This window comes from Rosa chinensis, chromosome 6 (assembly GCF_002994745.2).
Source record: "Rosa chinensis cultivar Old Blush chromosome 6, RchiOBHm-V2, whole genome shotgun sequence".
NCBI lineage: Eukaryota > Viridiplantae > Streptophyta > Magnoliopsida > Rosales > Rosaceae > Rosa > Rosa chinensis.
In genome coordinates this window covers 50,046,064-50,073,872 of record NC_037093.1, presented here as the reverse complement: position 1 = coordinate 50,073,872, position 27,809 = coordinate 50,046,064, and the positions used below count along the sequence as shown (strand labels likewise).

Sequence of the window (27,809 nt, the reverse complement as noted above, 5' to 3'; positions counted from 1 at the left end):
TGTTTGAATATTATTTGATGAAATTTCCATATCATCTTCACATGCTAATTCAAGAAATGAATACTTGTATTTGAGTTTAGCTAATTTGAATACTTTGCATTTTTCATTACATGAACAATGTTTAGAGAGTAACTAGCTTTGAACATTGAAAACATGATAGCACACTAGGTGTGTTTGTGAGGGTAGTGAGTTAAAATTACCTAGACCTAGGATTGGTTTGCTTGCTTGATTATCTAAACTCAAACCTTTATGCATCTAGGAGCAAAGAATTGATACTTATCCGGTAATATAACTTGTTCTTGGTAGGCCTCATCAACGGGTCGGGCCTGGCCAGGCTTTATTGTAAATTGAAGGGTCCAAGCCCATCCATTTAATGCGGGCCTCATGGGCTTTTTCTGGCCGGGTCGGGTTAAGCCTTGCGGGCTTTTTCGGGGCGGGCCTTGCGGGCTTTATTTACAAATAAATCTTTAAAGATAATATTTTTTATAAACTTATATTTATATATCATACACTCCAAAGAGAAACCTCTATCAACTTAAATAAAATGGGAAAACCGACCGTTGGATGAGATTATTATAATAAATTATGATTGTGGTAAAAAATTTAGCCAATTTCACTATATTTTAGAATCCGATCAAATTGGTCAACCGTCGTCACTTGTATGTTTTCTTGGTTGACCGATGGCATGACGACCGCGAAACGTGCTTATTTTTTCACATCATGTCTGTAAATATTCCATCGATGGATGTGCATGGACATAAGATAAAAATTTCAATTTTAATTGCAAAGATGTTGGCCTATATCAATTTGCCTCCTAAAGTTGTATGACTTGTATATTGCATTTAAATTGTTGAGGTTCATTCTAAAGCAACCATGAAGTGGAAAATGAATTTAGAGAAATCAACCGCTCGATTGAGAGATTGTAATGTTTTATGGTGATTGTTAAAAATTCAGCTAATTTGATTCTCGTTTCGAATTCGATCAACTAGGTCAAATTTAGTTACTCTTATAAACCTATATCTATATATCATACACTCCAAAGAGCAACCCCTATCAATTAAAAGAAAATGGAAAAATGGACCGTTGGATGACATTATTACAATAAATTATGAGTGTGGTAAAAAATTTAGCCAATTTCACCATATTTTCGAATTCGATCGAATTGGTCAACCGTCGTCACTTGTACGTCTTCTTAGTTGACCGATGGCATGACGACCGCGAAACGTGCTTATTTTTTCACATCACGTTTGTAAATATTCCATCGATGGATGTGCGTGGACATCAGATAAATTTTTTTTTTTAATTACAAACACATTGGCCTATACCAATTTTTCTCGTAAAGTTGTATGACTTATACATTGCATTTAAATTGTTGCGATTCATTCTAAAGCAACCATGAAGTGGAAAATGAATTCGGAGAAACCAACCGCTCGATGGAGAGATTGTAATGTTTTATGGTGGTTATAGAAAATTCAGCCAATTTGGTTCTTGTTTCGAATTCGATCAACTAGGTCAAACTTAGTTACTCTTATAAACCTATATTTATATATTATACACTCCAAAGAGCAACCCCTATCAATTCAAAGAAAATGGAAAAACCGACCGTTAGATAAGTTTATTACAACAAATTATGAGTGTGGTAAAAAATTTAGCCAATTTCACCGTATTTTTGAATCCGATCGAATTGGTCAACCGATATGTAGAATATATATATATATATATATATATATATATATGCACTAATGCACATATTCTATATAGAAGTATAAGAACATCCACACACACACAAATATATATATATATATATATAAACACACGCACAAATATATATCTATATGTGTGTGTGTGTGTGTATACACACACACATATCTACATATATATATATAAACACACACAAACATATATATATATATATATATAATATAATATAATATTTTACTGGCTTTTTGATGAGGCCTAGTTCTTCAGTAGTTAGTTTCGCACTTATCCGGTAGAAATTGATAAAATCAAAAGAGTTTAGGCCTTAGTATTCTTATCCGGATGCTAAGAGGGTAATTGGATACTTGAGATTGTTTTACTTATAGTTTGAACATCAATGCATGCGAGGGAGGTTATGGTGAACAACCTAAAGCTTTAACTTCCATCCATTCTATCACATCTAGTTTACATTTCAAGTTTTTATTGCGTGTTCATTTGAGTTGAAACCATCTCCAAAACCAAAATCAAACCACAACACCATCTTTCATATATTCATAATGAACTTTGGTTCACTTGTGAGCCCTTGTTTGTAATTTGTACATTTGCATATTCATCTAGCACCATTTAGGTTTTCCCCAGTTAGAGTCGGTTTTCCAACCCCTTGGGTACGATATCCCATACCCATAATCCCTACACTATAACTTGGCCCTTATACTTGAGGGTGGCTATTTGGCTGACATGGTGGTGGCGGTGTTGGGCTTGGAAATGCAAAAACTAGTTGTCAAAGCTACAGCCATTTTGCTGCTTGTTGAGAAAGAAGCTATAAGTATTTATACAAAGATACTGCTATCTTTCTGCTTTGCTTTGTGTGTGTGTAGAGATTCCAGATAAGGCCTTTCCCTTTTTGGTCCCTGGATCCCCCGGCAGAGAAAACTAGGGGTTGTGTGCATGCGTGAATCCATGATTCTCTCTCTTAATCACCTTCTTTCATATTGCAGCTTTGTCCTATTATTGGGGGCTTTGTCCTGTTATTGCAGGCCAATGTTCAAAATGAAAAGACAGAATGGGTGAAACGCTTCCCAATTTCTATCATCGTCCTAAACTTAAAACCACCTCAGCTTGAAAAGCCTTGTCTCTGCATCTCCCCAACTTTCAACGTCCTTCCATTTTATAAACCCAGTTCAACCTTCACTCTGTTTTTTATCCACGCACAAGTCAATATGTGGCCCTAGGTAATGTGTATTACAAAAGCCCTTTCCCAGTGATTCCAATAAGGCATTTCCCATTTTGGTGCCTGGGAATGCAGATCAGAGAAAGTCTGAAAACTAGGGGACCTGTGCATACGTTAGTAATCCATGAAAGTGACTGACTCTCTCTCTGAAATCTCAATCATGCGTGCCAAGATGTAATGTCCTGTTTGAAAAGACAGAAGAGTAAAAACGCAGAGAACGTCTTCCATGCTTAATGCTCGGCCTTTTTGGGTCCTCAAGTGCCTCCTTATTAAGCAAAGAGTATTCTGTGGATCAAGGTCCACCTGCACCAAGCCGGAAATTGGCGCCTGTCGGTCACGGGCGGTTAAGTAATGGGTGGATGGGTACTCCACATGGGAGGCACGTGATGGGTGGGTGGGTACTCATCCTCCGGCAAGTTTTCCATGCACCACCAATTTTGGCCGCACAAGAGGCGGTGCACCACCACTCACGGTGGTGCCATGTATTTTCCGGCCACATTCATGGAGGAGCAAGGAGGATGAGTACCATAGCATCCATGTCATTACATCCATTCACCATCATTCTATCTCAACCAAATTCTAACCATTTTGGTTCCAATTCAACCAAACACTCTATTACCCAAAAGTCCATCATCATTAATACTCCAATATCCATCATGTTTTAGGTTTAATCACCATCCCTCACTCATCATTTCCTACTCCAACATACACCATCACTCCCATGACATTTTCCCTTAATTTTGGGATCTATTACCACTTTTCTACTCCACCTCCATGCTTCTTGGAAGTTGTGAGCTGCTCTCTTTTGCTTCTCAACACCTTTCTCTCTCCATCTATTTAACCACCCACTCTCTCAAGGAAGAGGCATCAACCACACTTAGCCACTACATATTTTTCTCTCTCTATTCTCTACACAATCCACCACCATCTCCTCCACAAAACCTTCATCTCCACCACTTCATTTCCCAACTACATCCCTACTCATAACATCTCACATATACCAAGCATCATCATCATCTCAAGTCTTGAAGAAGGAGTTCAAGGAAGAAGCTAGAGCACAAGAGGAGCCACCACATCATCTTCATGACAAAGTTTCCGTGATCAACCACTTCATCATCCTTCATTTGTGATCATCCCTAGTCATTTCTAAACTCTATTCTTTGATAGCTTAATGTTTTCCATTTTTTTGATGCTAGTTTATGTAGATATGTGTGAGTAGTCTATTGTTGGGGCTAGGGTTGAAAGCCCTACCCAGACTTGTAATGAATTGATGTTTGAATCTTATTTGAAGCAATTTCCATATCATCTTCACATGCTAATTCAAGAAGTGAATGTTTGTATTTGAGTCTAGCTAATTTGAATACTTTGCATTTGTCATTACATGACCAATGTTTAGAGAGTAGCTAGCTTTGAAAATTGAAAGCATGATAGCACGCTAGGTGTGTATGTGAGGGTATTGAGTTAAAATCACCTAGACCTAGGATTGGTTTGCTTGCTTGATTATCTAAACTCAAACCTTTATGCATCTAGTAGCAAGGAATTGATACTTATCCGGTAATATAACTTGTTCTTGGGTAGTTAGTTTCGCACTTATCCGGTAGAAATTGATAAAATCAAAAGAGTTTAGGCCTTAGTATTCTTATCCGGATGCTAAGAGGGTAATTGGATACTTGAGATTGTTTTACTTATAGTTTGAACATCAATGCATGCGAGGGAGGTTATGGTGAACAACCTAAAGCTTTAACTTCCATCCATTCTATCACATCTAGTTTACATTTCAAGTTTTTATTGCGTGTTCATTTGAGTTGAAACCATCTCCAAAACCAAAATCAAACCACAACACCATCTTTCATATATTCATAATGAACTTTGGTTCACTTGTGAGCCCTTGTTTGTAATTTGTACATTTGCATATTCATCTAGCACCATTTAGGTTTTCCCCAATTAGAGTCGGTTTTCCAACCCCTTGGGTACGATATCCCATACCCATAATCCCTACACTATAACTTGGCCCTTATACTTGAGGGTGGCTATTTGGCTGACATGGTGGTGGCGGTGTTGGGCTTGGAAATGCAAAAACTAGTTGTCAAAGCTACAGCCATTTTGCTGCTTGTTGAGAAAGAAGCTATAAGTATTTATACAAAGATACTGCTATCTTTCTGCTTTGCTTTGTGTGTGTGTAGAGATTCCAGATAAGGCCTTTCCCTTTTTGGTCCCTGGATCCCCCGGCAGAGAAAACTAGGGGTTGTGTGCATGCGTGAATCCATGATTCTCTCTCTTAATCACCTTCTTTCATATTGCAGCTTTGTCCTATTATTGGGGGCTTTGTCCTGTTATTGCAGGCCAATGTTCAAAATGAAAAGACAGAATGGGTGAAACGCTTCCCAATTTCTATCATCGTCCTAAACTTAAAACCACCTCAGCTTGAAAAGCCTTGTCTCTGCATCTCCCCAACTTTCAACGTCCTTCCATTTTATAAACCCAGTTCAACCTTCACTCTATTTTTTATCCACGCACAAGTCAATAGGTGGCCCTAGGTAATGTGTATTACAAAAGCCCTTTCCCAGTGATTCCAATAAGGCATTTCCCATTTTGGTGCCTGGGAATGCAGATCAGAGAAAGTCTGAAAACTAGGGGACCTGTGCATACGTTAGTAATCCATGAAAGTGACTGACTCTCTCTCTGAAATCTCAATCATGCGTGCCAAGATGTAATGTCCTGTTTGAAAAGACAGAAGAGTAAAAACGCAGAGAACGTCTTCCATGCTTAATGCTCGGCCTTTTTGGGTCCTCAAGTGCCTCCTTATTAAGCAAAGAGTATTCTGTGGATCAAGGTCCACCTGCACCAAGCCGGAAATTGGCGCCTGTCGGTCACGGGCGGTTAAGTAATGGGTGGATGGGTACTCCATAGATGTGGTTGTCTAAAGCCTAAAGCGGATCTCGCTCGTCGTCATCCTTCTCCCCAATTTGATTCAGCTCCCGGAATCCTAAATTAGAAGGTGTCTCTCCGCCCCCGGAATTTGATTCAACCCTTTATATGATTTCGATTTCGATTATGATTTGTTGTTTTGCAGGAGTTGGCAAATCATGCCTTCTTCTTCAATTCACCGACAAGAGCTTCCAGGCCGTGCACGATTTGACTATTGGTGTTGAGTTTGGAGCTAGGATGATTGTTGGAGAGGAAAGATCCCACATTGGAAAAGTGACAAATAAAATATAACTTATAAGTGGGTGTATCTCACCCAATTGTACCGAGGCCTTTTGTGATTAAAACCCAACACTTAACAGGTGGTTAAGTTGGTACAGTATCAGTACTATGGTGAGTCGCGGGCCAAGCTTGTTGCTGTTTAATATGGTATCAAAGCGGGTCCTTCTGCAATTGCGTCTCCACGTAGGCACGTATCATGAGCCCAAATTGGGGTTCCTTGTATTGCCATCGAAATATTCCTATTGAATTATTACCAAGTGTTCAATGTGGGCCTTGGATTGTATTGACAAAGTCTTCGATATGAGATTTGTGTCCCAATTTCCAATGTGGGAATTGGATTAATTAATTTCACTTGCAGACCTAGAGTTAGGTTGCACGTGAGGGGACCTGTTGGAGAGAAAAGATCCCACATTGGAAAAGTGACAAATAAAATATAACTTATAAGTGGGTGGATCTCACCCAATTGTACCGAGGTTTTTTGTAATTAAAACCCAACACCTAACAGGTGGTTAAGTTGAGACAATATCGGTACAATGACGGGTCACGGGCCACGCTTGTCGCTGTTTAACAATGATCACCATCAATAGCAATAGTTTGAGATGTTTGTCACCTTGCTTCATGCTTTAATTTTCTTTTTCTTTTTCTTTTTCTTTTTGGAATATATATACATGGAATTCTGAAGCTATTCTATTCTCAATCAAATATGAATTTATCAGGCAGGTCAAGAGTCATTCAGATCCATTACACGATCCTACTATAGGGGAGCGCTGGCGCTTTGCTTGTCTATGACATCACCAGGTACGCTTTCAATTTCAATGATTCAACCACACTGGATTATCTTGGACTGTTACACTATTATTTCATATATACGAGAACCCATTCTCTCTAGCTATAAGACTGACTTGGAGTTTCACTTGGGCCAATTATGTTCTTGTGCAAGTGCTTCTATTGGAATCAACTCAAAGATTTATTTCCACCACAGCCTGAACCCTTCTCCCTGCCTGCTCCAATTCCTCAATGGCCTCCAGGTATGAGGATTTGAGTGCAAAAATTTGATTTTTTTGGAAATTTGAATGTGGGTTTTGTTTAGTGTTTGGGTTGTTCATGGATTTTGGGGTGAAGGGTTTTTGGATTGTGCTGAATGCATTCAATTGTGGTGGTAAAGTTTGCTTCTTTTTGTTTTTGATGAAATGGATGTTTGGTAGTTGCATTGAATTAGTGCTTACTGGGTTCCTTTTATTCTCTGCCAAAAAAAAAAATGATGAGCATTTGACTTCGGAAAATTCAGCATATTTTGAATTTGAGCTTAATTGCTGACATGCAAATCACAATCTATGCAAGAGGCCCTTATTGATCATCATCAACTCTCTTTACTGTCTGCATATGTGATTTTGTATACTCTGGTAGGCAATGCACGTATTACTTGTCGAAATTCGTAATATCATTGTTGAATAGTTGCTCTGGTGACCTAGTTCTTTTTATGGAAGTTTGCACTTTGGTTCAATGACCCTGATCATGTACTTTAAGTTCAAGATAAGTGATGCAGAAAAGAATGCACTTTTTCGAGGCTTGACAGCAACAAGTAAATTGCTCAACTAGTTTCTTTTCATTGATCATGTTCTTTAAATTGAAGATAAGTAGATATGAGTTAGAAGAGAATGCACTTTTGTTGAGCCTTGAAAGCAACTTTTAATATTCTTTACTTGCTTGAATTTCTGGTACTGGGTTTCCATTCATGTTGTCTTTAGGCACTTATTTTGTTTTGTTTTTCTGAGTACATGATTGCTATTCTGGAAACTGCAGCACTTGGGATCTATTTATTCTTCCTTTACTTGAATACTGTAATAGGTTACAATTTTGCTTGGTAGTTTCAGTTTGTTGCTTCTTGTTATTTGCTCCATTGAGTTATTGTTCATGCAGTCATGCTATTCATATTGCTAGGCAGACAATTTAACTTCTGTTTTTCTTAGTTCATGAAAGCTCCAGCACTTGGGGTCTATTGATCTTTACTTGAATAAAGAAAAATGAGAGATCTGCTTCTTAGTTTTGTGCTGCAATATACTTTGAAATTCATCTTATTCTGGATGATATTATTCTTTTTCTTTTGGTGCGTCATGTATGTTCATACAAAGATTTCTAGATTATTCTATATTTCTCTCTTGAAAATGAATAAAACTAAACTTGGTAATATATATATATATATATATATATATATATATATATATATAGCTTATATGTTCTTTTGGCCTCCATTTCCGTAAGTATTCCATTTTTCGTCTCTTCCTATTTTGTTAGTGATAGATATTGTCAACTCTGTGCAACAAGTGAGATTCTTATATTTATTTAGCTATCTTCATTATCAGGATAAATTTTAGTGTGCTGGTTCTGAAAAATTTTCAGTCTTTTCATGCCTCATATTCAGCTTTTTTTGGAGCTGACTATTGATGAGCATGCAAAATTTTGAGGTTGTACAAATTCAGAAACAATATCTTCAAGTGTGATGAAGTATTGACTTAATGAAACAAATATATAGAATATAGAGTCAAGGAGAAACTTACTGGTCGAGAATTGATAGTACAGAATGGTGAAAATATATCATGACCAGATTTTGTGAACCTGAGATTGGAAATTTGGCTCTGGTGATTGAAATTATTTATTTGATATGACAATTTGGATTGCGTTCTAAATGATTTAAGCATTGTGTTTTCTTTTTCAGGTGAAGGTTTTGCTTCTGGAAAAATAAGTATTGGAGAAATAGAGGTTTCCGAGATCACCAGATTTGAACGAATCTGGGCCTGCACTCTGCCAGAGGACAAGAAAAAAAACAGTTACATTTTATAAGCCAGCAGGAATTCCTGATGGATTCCGTAGCATGGGTCATTATTGCCAACTCAATGGTAAGCCTTTACAGGGCTATGTTCTTGTAGTTCGAGAAGTAGATTTGCCAGAAACAGCTGGTGTTCAGGAGCATGTGAAGTCGGCAGCTCTTCGAGAGCCACTTGATTACACACTGGTGTGGAGCCCTGGTGATGGGAATGAGGAAAGTTATGGTTCATGTGGCTACTTTTGGTTACCTGATCCACCTGAAGGTTACAGAGCAATGGGCTTTTTAGTTACCAACAAGCCAGGAAAACCTGAGTTGGATGAAGTAAGGTGTGTTAGAGCTGATTTGAATGACACATGCGAAACTCACAGCCTACTTTTTAATACCAGCATCAAATCTGCAAGTCTTCCTTTTCAAGTTTGGACTATGAGACCACGTCATCGGGGAATGATGGGGACAGGGGTCTCTGTAGGTACATTTTTCTGCAGTAGGCACTGGAGTAATGGAGAGGAACTGCAGATTGAGTGCTTGAAGAATCTGAATCCTAAGCTCTCTGGAATGCCAAATCTTGATCAAATTCATTCACTTATCAATCATTATGGACCCACTGTTTTCTTTCATCCAGAAGAGGTCTACTTGCCACCTTCTGTTGCCTGGTTCTTCAAAAATGGAGCGCTATTGTACAAAAGTGGCACAGATGTGGGCGAAGCAATTGATGAAAGTGGCTCAAATTTGCCTGGTGGGGGGACAAATGATAAGCAGTTTTGGATAGACTTGCCTAGTGGTGATCGAAGAAAGAATGTGATATATGGAAACTTGGAAAGTGCAAAACTCTACGTTCATGTGAAACCAGCTCTTGGTGGGACTTTTACTGACATTGCAATGTGGGTATTTTGTCCCTTTAATGGACCAGCCACTCTCGAAGTCGGACCTGTGGATATCGCTCTCAGCAAGATTGGACAGCATGTGAGTGACTGGGAGCATTTCACACTCCGAATATGCAACTTTACCGGAGAGCTTTGTAGTATATACTTCTCACAGCACAGTGGTGGTCAATTGGTAGATGCATACGCTTTGGAGTACATAAGCGGGAACAAAGTCATTATCTACTCGACGAAAAATGGACATGCAAACTTCCCACATGCTGGGACTTTTACCTTCAGGGGTCTGCAAAGCTTGGGATTGGAATTAGGAATGATGCTGCTCGCAGTGAGTTTTCTGTGGATTCAAGCCGCCAATATGAAGTAGTTGAGGCGGAGTATCTTGGACATGGAGTTGTTACTGAGCCAGGTTGGCTGCAGTTTATGAGAGAATGGGGTCCAAAAATTGTATACAATTCAAGGACTGAGCTGGATAAGATCATCAATGTTTTGCCTGTGATGTTGAGATATCCTGTGGAGAACATCTTTTCAAAAATTCCAGTTGAGCTTTCTGGGGAGGAAGGTCCTACAGGACCAAAGGAGAAGAACAATTGCGTGGGAGATGAAAGATGGTAGCGGTGCCATATGGAAATAACAATATAAGATAGTGGTGAGAGGGGGGATGGGGAAATAGGTTAGAACTACAATAGATTAAGGGTTTGATCCCTTCTAGTGTTATCAGTGTTGCGGAAGTACAAAAATATGAGATTGTGAGGTGTGTTCTTCCTATTTCTTTTAGTCCCATAGGATTTTTTTTTCTTTTCATTTTTTTGTATCCCAAAGAATGCTAAATTTGTGCCTAGACCATTTGGTCTAGTGAAATTAGTCTCTCCCCTTAATAAATGGAAGGTCCTGAATTCGACTAAGAGATTAGTCATATATTGTCGGTGAGTGATTATGTAATAATAAAAAGAGTGCTATATTTGTATCGTCCTGATATTTTGGTATCAATCTTCCCTAGTCCCCAACACATTCCTTACCCCAGCTGCCCAGCAGAAGTAAAATACTTCCGGTAAATGATTACCGAAAGAAGAATGCTTACTTCGGCAGGTGGTGAATGATTCTATCAAAGCCATAACATCAGAAAGATTAGACATTTAAACAAGGTTCCTTGGGGAAGTTAGGAAAGACAAGTGACTGTGAAGCACATCAAAAATGACTGAAGCATATTAGGCTAAAGTTCATTAAATGACAAACCCCTCAATCTATGCTAGTTTGTTCAAGGCCCTCAACTATCATTACTATTCAATTTCTCAGTTATTTGACATTTCATGCAACACGCAAATATTGATTAACTTCATTTCTTATCAATCGTATGAAATTATAGTTTTTTTATTTTATTTGATTACCGTATAGAGCGAATCAAAACTTGTAAATATAATCAAACTAAATTAAACCGGTATAATCGTTTAAGTGGCAATGTGAAAATCATAACAATACAGCAGGCTTCAACAATGGACACAAAGAAATGATCCCAATCGAAATGATCTTCCAAAATAAAGCTTAAAATTTAAAATAAAGTAAAAAAAAAAAACCTCTAATTCACATTTCAGATCCGACCCGGCCCATGTTTCTCATTGTTTGGGTGGAAAACCCGACCCATCTTCTTTACTAGTAAAAAGGGAAGACGGTTCAGTCGGTCGATTGCTTGGAAGCAAAGCGCACCACATCACCGCAAAAACCAGAGAGCAGAGAAATGCTGGCAAGGAGGGCCGTCTCGTTCTTGAAGAGCTCCTCAGCTCCACACTTTTCCAGGTATTCTTTTTCTTCTGAAAATTCTGGTTCTATGTTTTAAATCCTGTGGAAGTTTGATTCACCAAGCACCCATTAGTTTCAATACCAGCTATCATAGCATCACTAGGTGATTTAACAAAGATTTTTATCTGGGTATCTGTTTTTTCAATTCTGTGATACTGTTATGGACTAAAGCTTCATACTTTAGTTTGTGTATCAAAACGTGATGTAGTTTTGGATCCAAAATGTATGTAGTAACCGAAGTTATGCTTGGAAAGTTAATTAGGTTTGTGTGTATAACATGAGTGGTTGTGTTTTTTGATTCTGAAGTGGACCCTTTTTTGGTGTTTTGAGACCATGATGTGAATGCATCTCTCATTGCAATGAGCATGAACTTGATGATGATATCAATGTGTGAGTAATTGAGATGGCTTTACTGCAGTGTGGCTGCTTCGGCGAAAACTGTGGATGAAGGGAAGACCAAATGGTTTGGTCGCAAGGCTGTGAATTATCTTTTGATTACTGTTACCGGCGGCGTTGCTTTGAGTGCTCTTGATGATCTTATTATTTATCAGAGCTGTAGCAGGTATGTCTTGAACATTATGACAGATTTGGTTTGGTTGATCAAATAGGGAACTTTAGATAGCTGCTTTAGGTATTTTCATAAACAATATCTTTCGCTAGTTGTTATAATTTTACGATGTCTTGGGGGTTAGTGGAGGTTGGGATAGTTACATTCTGTAGTCTGTACAGCTGTTCTATTCTCAGACCCCAAAATGAAGAGCTGTTCTACTCTAATTTAGAATCTAAGCTCGTAATTGTAAATGTGGTCTTAATTTGTTGTGTTTGCCACTAGTTTGGACCAAATGTATTACTGGTTCTACCATACTTACCGGTTCAAATGTTCAATCAATATCTTTGTTTGACTGAATTCTAGCATCATATTCTTAACATTACATTGTAATCTTGATGAGAAATATCAAATAGTTACCATTATAATAGAACACAGAGATTACAAACATTATAGAGAAAGAATCTAGCCATAAGGCTGCTTATATTACTTTAGGTGTCCCTAGCAAAGTTTGGTGAGGAATTGGTTTTTGTTGTTGTTGTTTAGTATGTAAGAAGAATGAGGGAGGCAGAGGGAGACATGAGAACTTTTCTTGTAGGGGAAGGGGTATAGAGAGGTCAAGGAATTACCCTGGACCATTTCAGTGTGTCAAAAATATGCAAAATTAATGTTTCATTTTAACCCATTTGTTAAAATTTTTATTTACAGCAAGGCCATGGAGAAAGCCAGTAAGGACCCAGCCATTCGAGATGCTCTAGGGGAACCTGTTTTGAAGGGCCCATGGTACAATGCACAGCTTGGAGTAGCTCATAAGAGGCAATCTGTATCTTGCAAATTTCCTGTGTATGGACCAAAAGGCACAGGAGTTCTCAGCGTGAAGGCTGTACGTGATGGAGGTTAGTATTGATCTACATGCACATATATAGTCGTGTGCGCATAGCCACAAGCACAGGCTCTTGAAGACATACGTTCTTCGCTTCATCATATATCTTATTTTGATGTTCAGATTTTTCTTCATGCATGCGCAATTAATTTTTCATCTAAAACCATTTAATAGATAAGCAAACCTTTGCTGATCTGTAACAATTGTCTTTGCCAATGGTCGGTCCTTTCCAGATTACTTTTTCTCCAACAACCATTCTATTTGAATTTGTGTTCAAATTTTACGAGAAGGACCACTTTGAGCTTATGCAAACTACATTGTGTATGATGCTAGAGTTGAACTCCATTATCACTCTAGGATTTGATAGCTCTTTTAGTACTTTGATCAGCTAGTTTCTTTCTCCCTGCAGATGATTCCTGGATTTCATATCTCATACCTCGCAATTGGGATATCTTAATCATGGATGCTCTCCTCCATATTCCTGAAAATGAAGAGAAGCAGCAAACAATACGGATTACCATCCCAGCGCCTGCTTGCACGGCTTCAGCATGCACCGGCCCTAGTTGCAGCACTCAAGAATCTCAGAATCCAGAGAAGAAATAGAGCACTAAATGCAACACAGCGCAAGGTGATAATCTTTTTCATGAAAAGCTTGGTAGAAGGTGATAATAGGGTCAAAACTTTCAGAGTGAATTACCAGTAGCACCTTTCAGAGTGAATTACCAGTAGCACAGTAGTTCTCGACAGCTTGTAAAGCTTTTGGTCTCATTTCTTTGGCCTGTCTCCTAAAAAACCGTCTTCTTTTCTCTTTAATAACAGATGGCATGAAAATTTCGTCACGGAATGTTTGGTGTAGACCAAAATGAAATGAAGTTTCACGATGTCATTCTGTGATCGACTAATTTCTGAAAAAGGTATAACAATTGCTTTAGTATTTGTCCATTCATGACAAGACAAAACAATTGAAAACGTGCCTTGATTTGACTTACTTTGGACAAGGATCTCCCTCACAAAACAATGAAATCTCACCATCTTTTATTTTTCTAGCTGACCATTAAATTCTTTAAGACCCTCAGATTTGACATCCTTGATTCCATCGATGAATCAGAACACTAATTTGAACTTGAGACTGTGTCTTTTTTTGAATTAAAAACTTGAGGCCTTGTCAAACACTAAAATACAACCATAGCTCCTAGATTTTGATTATAGTAGGTTAACCTCTGATTCTGAGGCCGACCTTCTAACAAAACCGCTTTAAAAACCTCTTGTTTGTTCCTCTAAAAACATTATCTTCATTAAGATAATTAACAATGAGCGTAATAATTCATGTGGGTTGAATTGAAGATGGCATCAACTTCTTGGTTCATTTTCTCATAATTCAATTTTGGTTGGCAAAATTGCACATCATGTAATTAATTACTCTTCCTGATTATTTCTTCTTTTGTAGCCTCTAGGAGGAATAATTAAAAAAGAGTACAGAAACAAAGAGTCACCATGTCACAGTTGGTGCGTGGCACGTGGCACGACCTGAGCAGGCCCACGGTATAACGGACTCTGTTCCCAGTCGCAAAGACAACCGCGAACGCCGTCGGTCAGCTGAGCCGTCGCCACTTGGCGACCGAGTGGGAAACGTCTCCCCGAACCGTGGGGCCAATCTGATCGTCCGTTGAGCTGTCATCACTAAATTCGATGCTCGAAATGGTCCCCACGTGTCGCTATTTACGTGATTGCCAAGCCTGGGTCCCCCCATCGCGGTCCTAACTCCAACGCCGTGTCGAGACCAGTAGGTCGTGGGCCCGCCTTGTCGGGTTGTCGTTTGGAGCGTATGACTTGCGGGCTCCGCCCTGAGATAATTACGATAATCTCATTTTCTCGCCACTTAAATTTCTCTTTTCCTTAAAAATTCCTCTCTGCTCTTCTTCTGGAAGCCCAAAGAGAATATCTTCATCTTTTTTTTTTTTTTTAGTCGGTTAATTTTTGAAAAACCAATCAAATCAAGTGTCAAAACCTTTGGCCGAAACCGGGCATCAATATCATCTTCCCTCAATAATATAAAAGGATTCTAAAAAAAAACAAAATGTTGGCCCAAATCTAAACTATGTCCTATGGAACACAAGACCAATAAGATTCATTTACGTCCATGTCAATCACATTCATAAAGAGAGAAATATGGCAGTTGATGATGCTCTAACCAGAACTAGTGTTTCATACTAACCTGGTATTTGCATCCTTCAAAGTCTCCCAACTTTTTGTGATTAATATTTTTAATGACATCACTGCTCGTTCTAGAGTGACCATTAGCTAGCTTCTTCCTTTGTTTTTTCCTTGGTCTGTGGCCCTCATTGAAAATTCAATATTATTCTAAGTTTATTAATTTAAACGTTTAAACTACATATCATAAGTATTTTTTTAATTTGATTACAAATCATGAAAATACTATGTATCATCCCGATTTCATATTAACAAATTCAACACTGGAGAAATAATAGATGTTAAATTTAATCTATATGAATCGGAAATTTAATCTAAGGAAGAAGCCTTCAGTTATCTAAAGGAGAAAATCCGGAACCGTACACAAGGTTGGAGGGAGAAAACTCTGAGTGTGGCTGGAAAGGAAATTTTAATTAAAGTGGTGGGCCAAGCGATTCCTTCGTATGTGATGAATTGTTTTGAGCTTCCGAAGCATTTGTGTGAGGAGATGCACCGTTTGATGGCCCGGTTTTGGTGGGGGGAGATGAGTCGGTGAGGAAGATTCATTGGGTTTCATGGGAAAAACTTTGTTCTCCTAAGAATGAAGGCGGTATGGGCTTTAGAAATATGCATCACTTTAATTTGGCTCTTTTGGCCAAGCAAGGATGGCGATTGATTCAACAACCGGCTTCTATTGTGGCTAGACTCCTTAAAGCTAAATACTATCCTCATTGTTCTTTTTTGGAAGCGGAGGTGAAAGGGGGGGACTCGTATACTTGGAGGAGTATTATCTCTGGTAGGGAAGTTTTGAAGAAGGGTCTGCGGTTCCAAGTTGGAGATGGCCAGAGTATTTCGGTTTGGCGCGATCCATGGGTGCCTTTACCTTTTTCATTCAAACCGTATTCTCCTTTGATGGAAGGGACAAAGGATTTTATGGTAGCTGATCTTATAGATGAGGGTGGCCGAGAGTGGGTAATGGAGCTCCTGGAAGAACTTTTCACAAGTCATGAAGTTGATACTATTGCGGCTATTCCCTTAAGTCTACGGAATTCTGATGATCGGTTGGTGTGGCATTACGATCGGAAAGGCATTTATAGTGTTAAGAGCGGTTACTACATTTTTCATAAGGCGCAAACGGTGAGAGATTGTGCATCTGGGTCGATGGGGGAGGGTGGTGCTTGGAGGCGTTACTGGCATATGCTATGGAGTGCTTCTGTTCCCCCAAAAGTTAAGTTATTCATGTGGAAGTTGATTAAGGGAATCTTGCCAACTAAATGCAATCTAGTACAAAAGAAGGTTTCTCTCCCTGATGAGAAGTGCACGTTCTGCATGGCTGCATGTGAATCAGGTACACATTTATTTAAAGATTGCCCAACATTACTTTGCTTTTGGTTGTATGGGCCTTTGCATTTAAACCCCGTTGAGCACCCAGCCAAGACTCTTTCTTCATGGACGTTGGATATGCTAGACATCTTGTCTGTTGACCAGTGTGATTTTTTCTTCATGGGGCTGTGGGCTGTTTGGTTCGAAAGAAATAAGATGGTTTGGAAGAATGATGCCTTCCAACCGTTGATGTTGATTGAGTGGGCTGTGCGTCACCTTGTTGAGTTCCAGAAGTACCATCCAAAGGCTGTGAGAAAGAAGAAGCAGGCACCCATGAAATGGCAGTGCTCTCCTAGAGGGAGATTGAAGATAAATGTGGATGGAGCATTTCGAGCGGATGTGGGTTGTGGAGGCATTGGTGTAGTAGTCCGGGATGATGTTGGCATGGGTATTGCTGCTTTGGCTAGGCCTTTTCTACATGCACACTCAGTCCTCAATATGGAAGCTGAGGCGTGTAGAGCTGGTCTACTTCTTGGTATTCATCAAGGTTGGTCTGACATTGAGATTGAAAGCGACTCTGCCATTCTTGTTGCTGCACTTAATAGCGGAGAGAAGAATTTTTCGCAGGTTAGTCAGATTCTAGATGATTGTAAGGAACTAAGGATTATATGTCTTCTTTTCAATCTGTTAGGATTCGTTATATCTACCGTGAAGCTAATGGTGTTGCAGATAGGCTTGCACACCTAGCTAGTTTGTTTTGTATTGATGATGTGTGGTTAGAGGAGACTCCTGCTATTATTCAGGATGTTATCTACGAGGATTATTGTAATAGTACTTATGTGGCTAGGGATTCAGGTTATATGTCCCCTCGATGCAAGTTTTAAATTTAATAAATGGCACCGGGCGTGTGACTGAGCCTCCCAGCTAGACTGGGTTCCAAACTCCTTTCCAAAAAAAAAAAAAAATCAGAATAAATTTTGAATGTTCCCGTTAAAATTAGCAAATGTATCGTAGCCGCGTGATGCGAGAAATTGGAAAATGCTCTTTAACTTAGAGGATGGTGGGAATGGAGGACTATTTGCATAGAAGCAAGCGAAGATATTTGATGGAGGCGCATAAAAGGAGACAGTAGAGAAGACAGGTGGGGCCGTCGTACCCATAATAGCTATGACTCCTCTCAGAGCTTTCCCCTCTCTAAAACAATCCCAACCGCACCAAACCCAAGCCTGCAAAAACCTAACTTTCCTTTCAATTTCCCAAAACCGACCAGGCAAATCAATCACCAAACCCAACTCTTCCATTATCAATACCCTCAAGCTCAAGCCATTCTGGGTCTCTTAAAGCTCTGAGCTTTTGTGCTGAATCGTGAGGAAAGATTTGAATGCAGGGTTTTTCTGGAGGTTTAGGAACTGGGTCTGTGACTAACATGTCGACCGTGTCCAAAGATGAGAACTTTGCTATGTCTTCTGAGGATTCTTGTAGCCCAGATGAGTCTGACCTCGAGCTCTGTCTTGGGCTGAGTCTCGGCGGTGGCGGGAAGGCCGCCCAGCAAGGCCCAGTTGGGAATTATGCTAGGATTCTGACGGCCAAGGATTTCCGTTATGTGGGTTCTAACTCTAAGTCGTCGGCGGCCGCTGCTTCTTCTTCGTCGTCGTCTTCTTCGTTGAGCAGTGCTAATGTTACGGCTGGGACTAAGAGGAGTGCTGATTCTGTGGCGGCGGCTAATGGTGCCAAGTAAGACTTGACTCCAATTTTTTATAAGTGATCTGTTTTGAGCTTTTCTAATGTGTGGTTCAATTTTTGCTGGTTCTTGTTTTAGGTACTCTAAGGCTCTCTCTTTTTGCTGGATCAAGTTGTTGTTACTGTTATAGTTTCCCAAATTTTATTTTGTTGATTTGGTTGGTGTTAGATGTTAATGACCAACAGGTATAAGGGGTAGTCTTCGGTTTGATATCAAAGAACGGCTTGAAAATACCTAATACTGCCCCAAAGCCAAAAAAGGAAAGTGTTTAGCATAAATGCATTAGTAGATTCAGAATCATACAAGGAGTGCACAGTAATAATAATAATGAACAGATGAGATCCCAAAAGTCCTGTAGTTAAGAACCAATGCAGTATTTAGCACAAAGATTACAGGGATAGGCATGTTCACTGGATTGAATCTGATGGAATGGCACAGATGGGTATTTACATCCTTGTGGCCAATTGGGGTTATTCTGATTCTCTATATATAGGGTATAAGGTTATTCTGATCCATAGATCCTATGTGTTACGTCATCTCATCAGGCCAACGCTACAGATCTACATATATAGTTATTTTTGTTTCTAGTTATTCATTCTATAAGGTCCTTCAGTTATTTTTGATCTTGTAATCTCAGTTTCTTTCATTTCATTTTTGTATGAGATATATGGATCATATCGTGCTTGTTAGATGCTACCTTTCTCAAGCCATACATATTGAGTTATGTTAATTCTTTTGATGGTATCTATATGTTCTAATTTATTGTTTGCTTCTCTGATGGGATCACATTTTTGTCATGTGTTGAAGCAGTCAGGTTGTGGGATGGCCTCCTATCAGAGCTTATAGAATGAATTCCTTGGTTCATCAAGCAAAATCTTCAGCCACTGAAGTATTTAACTCGGAGAAAGGTGAATGCCAGATTACTTCAGGGAAGGGTAACATTGGTGGTCAAGAAAACAATGCAAATGCTAAGGAGGGAGGACGCCTCACTAGCTCCCTGTTTGTGAAGGTGAATATGGATGGAAGTGCAATCGGAAGGAAGGTTAACCTAACTGCGCATAGCAGCTATGAAGCCCTAGCACAAACTTTGGAGGATATGTTCCAGGGACCCTCTGCAAATGCGAAATTGATACGTTAGTACTCTTAGCCATTATATTCCCTATTTAAATTGAAGATCCATAGGTGTAGTCAAATGTTTTATTTTTAAATCTGGGTGACTAGATTGTAAGTTGCTCAATGATTCTTTTGTGGAAGTTGGTATCTTCTTGCTTGCTTTCTTGGAATGTCAATTAAATGAAGGAAAAAATAATCCAAAAAGTTATGCTTTTTCGTCACAATTTCGTCAAAATTCTCTTAATAGGATAAGTCGAAAGATATTGGTATGTATTGAATAATGGATGTGTTGGGATTTAAGATTACTGTCATATGTATACAATTCTGTCACTCAAAATGCATGGATTTTTTTTTGGACAAGAAGAGAGAATTTGATCATATAGCTGACTAATGATAGAAATTGTTTGTTTTTCCTTTGACTAATGGTGTTATGTGTATCTATATTTAGGTTCTGGTGGTCAGGAGCATGATATAATGGTGGGAGAAACTACACCCTCAAAATTGCTAGATGGATCATTTGATTTTGCACTCACTTATGAAGACAAAGAAGGCGACTGGATGCTTGTTGGGGATGTTCCTTGGGGGTAAGATTCTTCAATAATCATAGTCGCTTCATGTGCAACACAAATCTCTATACGCTTCAGTAAATATTTGCTTGTTTCTCGTTGACTGATCTGGTTTTCAGTTAGTCTTTTTCTCATATCTTATGCAATTTTACGTTTTTGGCATTCAGGATGTTTCTTTGTTCTGTGAAGAGGCTAAGAATCATGAGGACATCTGAGGCTAATGGACTTGGTATGTAGATGTGCAAGAATAAACTTCAAAAGTTGCCTCCAAAAGCTGGAATGCATCTGATACTAACTCTTTTACTTTAATTTGCAGCTCCGAGGCTGCAGGAAAGGAATGCAAGGCAGAGATGCGCGAGCTGATACAAAACCATTTGTCAGAACTTCAGTAAGAAGATACAAAACAACCTATGTTTTAAAATGTACAAAGTGAGTAAAACGTATAATTGGAGCATATGGAGAAGCAGAGAAGCCATCGTTTTCTGTTTCATTTTTGGTTCATGTGGAATGTGATTTCATTTCTTTCTTGCTGTGCCTTCTCTAGGAGTATGTCCCTGCTTTTCAAAGCCACAGCTATCTTATATTTTAGTGTAATACAAATATAATACACATGCCTTTGATGAATTTTTTTGCTGATGTATATATGGGGGTTACTCAATTGCTTTTGTTTGCTCAGCTGTGGGCTCCTTTCGCCCATTCTAATGGAGAGAGAAATTGTGTGATATTAAGTTTTGACAAAGTGTGAGTTGTCATATTCACGAAATTTCTGAAACTAAAATTTGTACATATTAGCGGACCTGACCTTAGGGAGGTAAAAAACAAAGTGCATGAAGTGACTTGGTGTAGGCGTGTAGCGTTTGAAATATCTGCCGATATATTTCCAGATATTTTTCGAGTGATTGATATATTAGACAAGAAAAATATTTTATTTTTTTCTATTTCGGCAAAATTTCTTTGATATTGTCAAATATGATTAGTGAAAAATGAAGAGATATATGTAAAATCTGACTAGTGGTTAAATTATATGCCTTCGTCAAAGTGATTGACGGAGAGGAAATCAAACAATTAGTAATTACCATCAATCAACATGGATTACGGACCAATCAGTAGTTAATGTCATCATTGTAATTGTTCTTTTCATTGTAATTCTCTCCCTATATAAAGGGGTTATGAAATGAAATGAGTAGACCAATTCTAATTGTCATTTTACTTTAACACGATATCAGCACCCTCAGAGCAAATAGCCAAGAGAAAAGATCATAATTTTCTAGTTTTCTTTCTATCAAAAAAAAAAAACCCTAGAAGAAACAAAATATTTTCTTCTTTTTCCTCTGCCGCCCTAAACAAAAAAAAAAATCTCTCTCCCCCCGGCCGCGCAGTTCCAGCGCCCCGCGCAGAGCCCGCCTGCAGCCAAGCTTTCCCTTTGGACACCCACCTAGAAGTAACCTCCAAAGAAGACCCAACCCGGCTACAGTTCCGAGCCCAGCTCCGACTGCGACCGAATTCCGGCACAATCCGGCGCTCCTCCAGCCCGATTCTGATCTGCGCCGTCTTCCTAGTCGCTCACCTGCAGCCTGCTCCCCTATACAAAGCCCCGCCCTCTCCTCCCAGCAGCCCACCGATCCTAGCACGGACTCATCCAGCCCACAGCACCTTCAATCTGCCCAGCGCAGCCCCTGCCACCGCGTTGCTGCTCACCTCCGCCTCCGCCTACAACCCAGACTGGCCTCCACATCCAGATCGGCGCACGAATAGTAGCGCTCTCCCAACCTCGCTGCAGACCGACCTTCACATCCACGCCCGGACACCGGCGCTCGCCCACGACCTGAGTCAGCCACCTGCAAACAAAGAACCTGTAGGAAGAAGAAGACGCGAAGAGAGAGAAAGAAGGAAGAAAAAGGAAAAAAAAAAAGAAAAAAAAAAAGAAGGTGACTTGGCTCACAGTATAGAGCCGGCCCAAAGAATAAAAAAAATAAAAAAATAAAAAGAAGGCCAAAGAAAAGGCCCTTCGGCCCAGAAAAAAAAAGGGAATCAGGCCCTGTGGCCGAGACAAAAAAAAAAAAAAAAAAAAAAGGTTTTGTGGCCCATTGCTGAAAAAAAAACAACAAAAAGAGAAAGCGACCCAGTTTTTCTCAAAGCCTAAAAGCATCGTTACGCACGTCTGCATCAACATGCGCATGCGCTAGGATTGTTTTATTTTCTCCAAACCAGGTATGTTTTCTTTTATTTATTTAATTTCATGCTATGGTATATTTAATTAGGATTTTTGAGCATGTTTAGTTAAATAATTTTGATTATTTTAAGCATACCTTATTATTTAGGTTTTATATGATTATCTTTAAGCATGATTTATAATTATGTTTAAGCATGCTTTTATATTTTATTGTTTATGGTTTATTATGAAAACATGCTCAAAATTTCATTTTATTTACGCTTATATAAATTATCCCTACACATGCTTTGTATTATGCTATGTTTACATTTTATTTTATGCATGATATATTCTTGCTATTATTATGTGTGGTATATAATTTGTTGTATATTTGTGAAATTTGAGCATGCCATGTAGTTTATTTTTATATATGCTATGTTTAAATGTGGTATGATTAATTTTTAGAATGCAACATATAAAATCCGTTTTGCCATGATAATGAAAATTCATGCGCATTATCCATACACACTTACTGTGATAAAGTATTTTCACATAGCATCGAAAAAATGTGACCATTACGAATCTTGGTCTTGAACTCTAATTCATATTTTTGGAAAATAATTCACGTGGATGTCTTTATGACTGCGTAATTTATACCTTCCCTCTTGTTTTATGTAGATGGCTGATCCAACTCGACTTGAGTTTGACATTTTGGACTCAAAAGGACTTGAGTACCACCGTTGGGTTTCCGATGTAGAAACTGCATTTGTGGCAAAAGACTACACTGCCACCATTACCAAAGATGATGAACTATCTAATAAGGTGAAAGCAGATGCCTTACTGTTTCTGAGGTGACATATTGATCCCAGCCTACGCTGGGAGTACCTTCAGTTGAAGACACCCAAAGAACTGTGGGATGCCCTTAAGGGACGTTTTGGGAGCATTCACGATACTTTGCTCCCAGGACTGGCTGTTCAGTGGAATGGAATCCGCTTACTTGACTATAAAAGGGTCACAGAATTCAACAAGGAAATGTTACGCTTAAAGGTACGTCTCAATTTCTGTGGAAGGGAAATCACAGAATATGAAATGATCTACAAGACCCTTTCCACCTTTCCTACTTCAGCGTTTATGCTAGCGGACAAGTATAGGCTGGAGTTTGACAACAAAAGAATCACAACCTTCAATAAGTTGATCAGCTTACTGCAAGTGGCTGAGAGGCAAAATGAGGTTATCTTGAACAACAATGTTAGGCCCACTGGGACAAAGAAAATTCCCGAGGCTAATTATGGAAAAATGAAAGGTGGAAAGAACTCTGATGCAAAGGGGTTTGGACGTGTTGATCCCTACCCACGTGGCAACAATGCACCACGTGGAAAAGGACATGGAGGTGATGGAAACAAGGTGCAAAAGGCACCTAAGAACCCTTCAGTCAAACAGGATAGAGTTGGCAATGAACCATGCTATAGGTGTGGAGTCATTAGACATTGGTACAAGAACTGCCAAGCAAGCAACATAGTTGCAGCCACTTACAAGAGATATAGGGAGTCTAAAGAACAAGAAACTCACTATATGGAAGAAGGAGGCCATGACCCAGATGTCAACCTCACAATTGCAGACCTCAATGGCAACAAGGAACTTGCTCAGTCAATGGATACACTAGATTTTGACTGACCTGCTTTATCTATTTATTTTCCAAAGACAGATGTGAAGGCATAATGCCTCATTTTTAATTAGACTATTATTTGGTCTGAAAGAATGGTTTGATGAATTAGATTTCTGAACAAAGACCTTGATTTGATTATCGTTGGCTTATTAATAAATTTTGAATTTTATTCTGAAGCACTGAATTTATTCAAATTTATTTACTACACATATTTACATGGTTCGAAATTGCACTATAAAGATGTAAAGCAATACATCTAGAGGAAAAATTATTAGAATGAAAAGATTATCATTCTACCTAAATACAAATACTCTAAAGAATATGAGATATACTCTGTATGCACCAAGAACTAATCGAACCTTATTAAAGTTTCAAAGATATTCGTTCCAACGGTTATCATGTAAAAACAAAAATTGTGAGAATGGAACTGAATACTTTTATATTACCTCTAATGAATGTGGAAGGAAACACATTTTAGAGAAACTTATGAGTCAATCTAGTGGACTGTACCTCACTACGATTCGGATCATTGAATCCTATGCTGTCACCAACAATGAAATATGGGACACTGACTCATACATGTTTTGGCATGACTGCCTAGGGTACCCCGGTCGTGACATGATGATCCGTATTTTAACGAACTCATATGGACATCCCTTCTTTCGAGTGAAAAATAAAATGGGACAAAAATCCGTCACACTGCAAGGTGTCGGTTCTAGTACTGCTCAAATGCAGTCATTGCCTTCTGAAGTACCAGAAGCACTACCTCCCTCCCATTATGCCTCAATGACTATTTCAAAGGCACATCACTCGTTTTGCAAAGCCTGCTCTTTAGCAAAAACAGGATCGAGACCTTCCTATGCTAAAGATATAAAATAAAACATTTCATTCTTACAAAGGATACAAGGAGATATTTGTGGACCTATCCATCCAGAATGCGGACCATTTTAAGTACTTTATGGTTCTGGTGGATATTTCGACACACTGGTCACATGTCATTTTATTGTCCACAAGAAATGCTGCAAAACTCCTAGCACAGATTATACGTTTAAGGGCTCACCTTCCTGATCACCCTATCAAGTCTATAAGGATTGATAATGCTGGAGAGTTTACATCAAAAGCATTTGATGCATATTGCATGTCTATTGGGATTGACGTAGAGCATTATGTACACCATGTGCATACACAAAATGGTCTCGCAGAAGCCACCATCGAAAGGCTACAGATGGTGGCTAGGGCATTGGTTATGTGCACCAACCTGCCTATATCTGCCTGGGATTATGCAATATTGCACACAGCTTTACTTATTCGTTTCAGACCCACTGCTAGCCAACCATTTCATGCGTACCAGTTGGTAACTGGATATGAGCCTGACATTTCACACTTACGCATATTTGGTTGCGCAGTATATGTGCCTATTGCGCCCCCACAGCGCACCAAAATGGGTCCTCAGAGACGATTAAGTATTTATGTTGGATACGGATCCCCAACAATTATCCGCTATTTGGAACCCTTGACAGGCGATCTTTTTACCGCTAGATTTGCGGATTGTCACTTTGATGAAACAGTCTTCCCGTCGTTAGGCGGAGATAGGAAAAAGGATTTTCCAAGGGAACGGCAGAAATTGTCGTGGTTTGTCCCCACTTTGTCTCCTTTTGATCCCCACACTTCACAAAGTGAAAGTGAAGTGAAAAAAATAATCGATCTTCAGAACGTAGCAGATTCGATGCCTGATGCGTTTACTGATATTCCAAAAGTGACGAGATCACATATACCAGCTGCAAATGTGCCTGCAAGGTTAGAAGTCCCCAACAAAGGGGCACGGTGCCGCAGATAGAGGCACTACAACCACACTTAGTGGAGGTGTGGTTGAGGTCTTGGCTCCCCAAGGAAGAGGAGGAGGCCACTTGGTTCGATTGACACTCACCCAAGGAAGAAGAGGGCGAGTAAGGCACAAACCAATCATCAATGTATAGAATCACTCTCATGAGATTGTCTCTGATTATAGTTATGTCCATGAATCAATACTGGAGGACGCTCCGATGTTTAAAATGATTCCAGAGAACGAATAAATCTCAAAGGATTATGAGAGTGCGTATGAGTTGATAGAAAGATCTTCCATACACATTGATGATATATACTGTTGCTCAAGGAATCATAGAGCACAATGATATCGAACCACGCTCTGTTGCAAAATGTCAACAAAGAGCAGATTGGCCTAAATGGAAAGAAACAATCCAGGCAGAATTAGATTCTCTGACAAAGAGACAGGTATTTGGTCCGGTAGTGCTAACCCCACCAAGTGTAAAGCCTGTAGGACATAAATGGGTCTTTGTCAAAAAGCATAATGAGAAGAATGAAGTCCTGAGGTACAAGGCTCGCCTTGTGGCGCAAGGTTTCTCACAACGCCCTGGAATTGACTACGAGGAGACATACTCTCCCGTAATGGACGTTATAACGTTCCGCTACTTAGTTAGCTTAGTAATTTCCGAAGGACTGGAAATGCAGCTTATGGATGTGGTTACTACAGATCTCTATGGGGATCTAGATATATATGAAAGTGCCTGATGGACTTACATTACCCAAGTCAAGTGACTCTAAACCACGGAGTGCGTTTGCAATTAAGTTGAAACGCTCACTTTACGGAATGAAACAATCCGGGCGGATGTGGTATACCCGTCTAAGTGACTACTTGATTGGGAAGGGATATAAGAACGATGAAGTATACCCCTGCGTATTCATAAAGAAAACAAGTTCCGGATTTGCAATTGTAGCTGTATATGTCGATGAGATGAACATAATAGGTACTCTTGATGAAATAAGAGAAACCGCAAGCTACTTGAAATCTGAATTTGAGATGAAAGATCTTGGGAAAACTCGATTCTGTCTAGACCTTGAACTAGAACACCGAGTTTATGGAATACTAATCCACCAGTCTGCATATGTCCAAAAGTCAGGCGATATAACATGGACAAAGCGCATCCTGCTAGCACTCCCTTGATCGGTCAAAGTTTGGATGCAAGGAAAGATCCATTTCGTCCAAAGGAAGATGACGAAGAGGTGTTGGGAGCTGAAATTTCCTATCTAAGTGCAATAGGCGCATTGTTGTACTTAGCCCAATGTACTTGACCAGACATTGCATTCTCAGTGAACTTGTTAGCTAGATTTAGCTCAACGCCAACGCAGAGTCACTGGAATGGTATCAAGAACTTTTTCCGATACCTAAAAGAAACCATTGACTTGGGACTGTTCTTTCCCTACAGAGAGACAAGAGGGACCGCAGATGGAACTGCAATCCCTAAAGGAAATGTTGATGGCGAAAGCGCCACTCACTACACCGAAACGCCAAATAACGTTTTGGTTGGTTTTGCTGATACTGGGTACCTTTCTGACCCACATAAAGATCGTTCCCAAACTGGTTATGTATTTACCATTGGGAACACGGAGATATCTTGGAGATCAACCAAGCAAACTCTTGTGGCTACCTCCTCGAACCACTTAGAGATCATTGCTCCACATGGGGCGGTTCATGAGTGTGTATGGTTAAGAGCTATCATCACACATATTCGAGGGACCAGTGGTTTGAGTTCTACCACTGAAGAGCCTACTTGCATTTATGAAGATAATGCAGCTTGCATCGAACAGATGAAGCGAGGATATATCAAGGGTGATAATACAAAACACATATCGCCAAAGTTTTTCTACAATCAGCAACAACAGGTCCTCCTCAAGATTCAAGTGAATCAAGTAAGGTCTGAGGAGAATGTGGCAGATTTGTTCACCAAATCACTGCCTAAGGACACATTTGAGAAACATGTGAAAAGCATAGGAATGCGAAGACTTTCCAAGCTCCCTTGATTAATGTAAGTATCAGGGGGAGGTGTAGACGTCAGGGGGAGTCTAACACACACATGTCATACTCAAATGTAAAAGGTGCGTTGTGCTCTTTTCCTTCGACCAAGGTGTATTTTTTGTCCCACAGGGTTTTTA

At 39.4% G+C, this 27,809-nt stretch overlaps 2 protein-coding genes and 1 pseudogene across 6 annotated transcripts; all 3 read left to right on the top strand.

Moving 5' to 3' along the window:
• The first annotated feature begins 6,940 nt into the window (after window positions 1–6,940).
• Window positions 6,941–10,610, top strand: LOC112168912 (annotated as a pseudogene).
• An 879-nt stretch (window positions 10,611–11,489) lies between these two features.
• LOC112169220 (putative ribonuclease H protein At1g65750) lies at window positions 11,490–17,573 on the top strand. Of its 5 annotated transcripts, XR_005801729.1 has the most exons (6): window positions 11,490–11,635; window positions 12,057–12,200; window positions 12,894–13,081; window positions 13,478–13,696; window positions 13,888–13,982; window positions 14,516–14,620. XR_005801729.1 is itself a non-coding variant. In XM_040508809.1 (5 exons), the coding sequence occupies exons 1-4, from the start codon at window positions 11,577–11,579 to the stop codon at window positions 13,669–13,671; spliced, it is 585 nt and encodes a 194-aa protein (XP_040364743.1). In that variant the 5' UTR covers window positions 11,490–11,576; the 3' UTR covers window positions 13,672–13,696; window positions 14,516–15,002. The 5 variants fall into 5 exon arrangements, 4 of the variants coding, with proteins under 4 accessions (XP_040364743.1, XP_024161988.1, XP_024161987.1 ...); XM_040508809.1 differs by lacking the exon at window positions 13,888–13,982 and having other exon boundaries at window positions 14,516–15,002; XM_024306220.2 differs by lacking the exon at window positions 14,516–14,620 and having other exon boundaries at window positions 13,888–14,020.
• Window positions 17,574–17,787: 214 nt separating this feature from the next.
• Window positions 17,788–20,659, top strand: LOC112173536 (auxin-responsive protein IAA11). Its single transcript, XM_024311171.2, has 5 exons — window positions 17,788–18,315; window positions 19,133–19,455; window positions 19,884–20,019; window positions 20,169–20,230; window positions 20,318–20,659. Exons 1-5 carry the CDS (start codon window positions 17,963–17,965, stop codon window positions 20,362–20,364), a joined length of 921 nt encoding a protein of 306 aa, XP_024166939.1. The 5' UTR covers window positions 17,788–17,962; the 3' UTR covers window positions 20,365–20,659.
• Window positions 20,660–27,809: the final 7,150 nt, after the last annotated feature.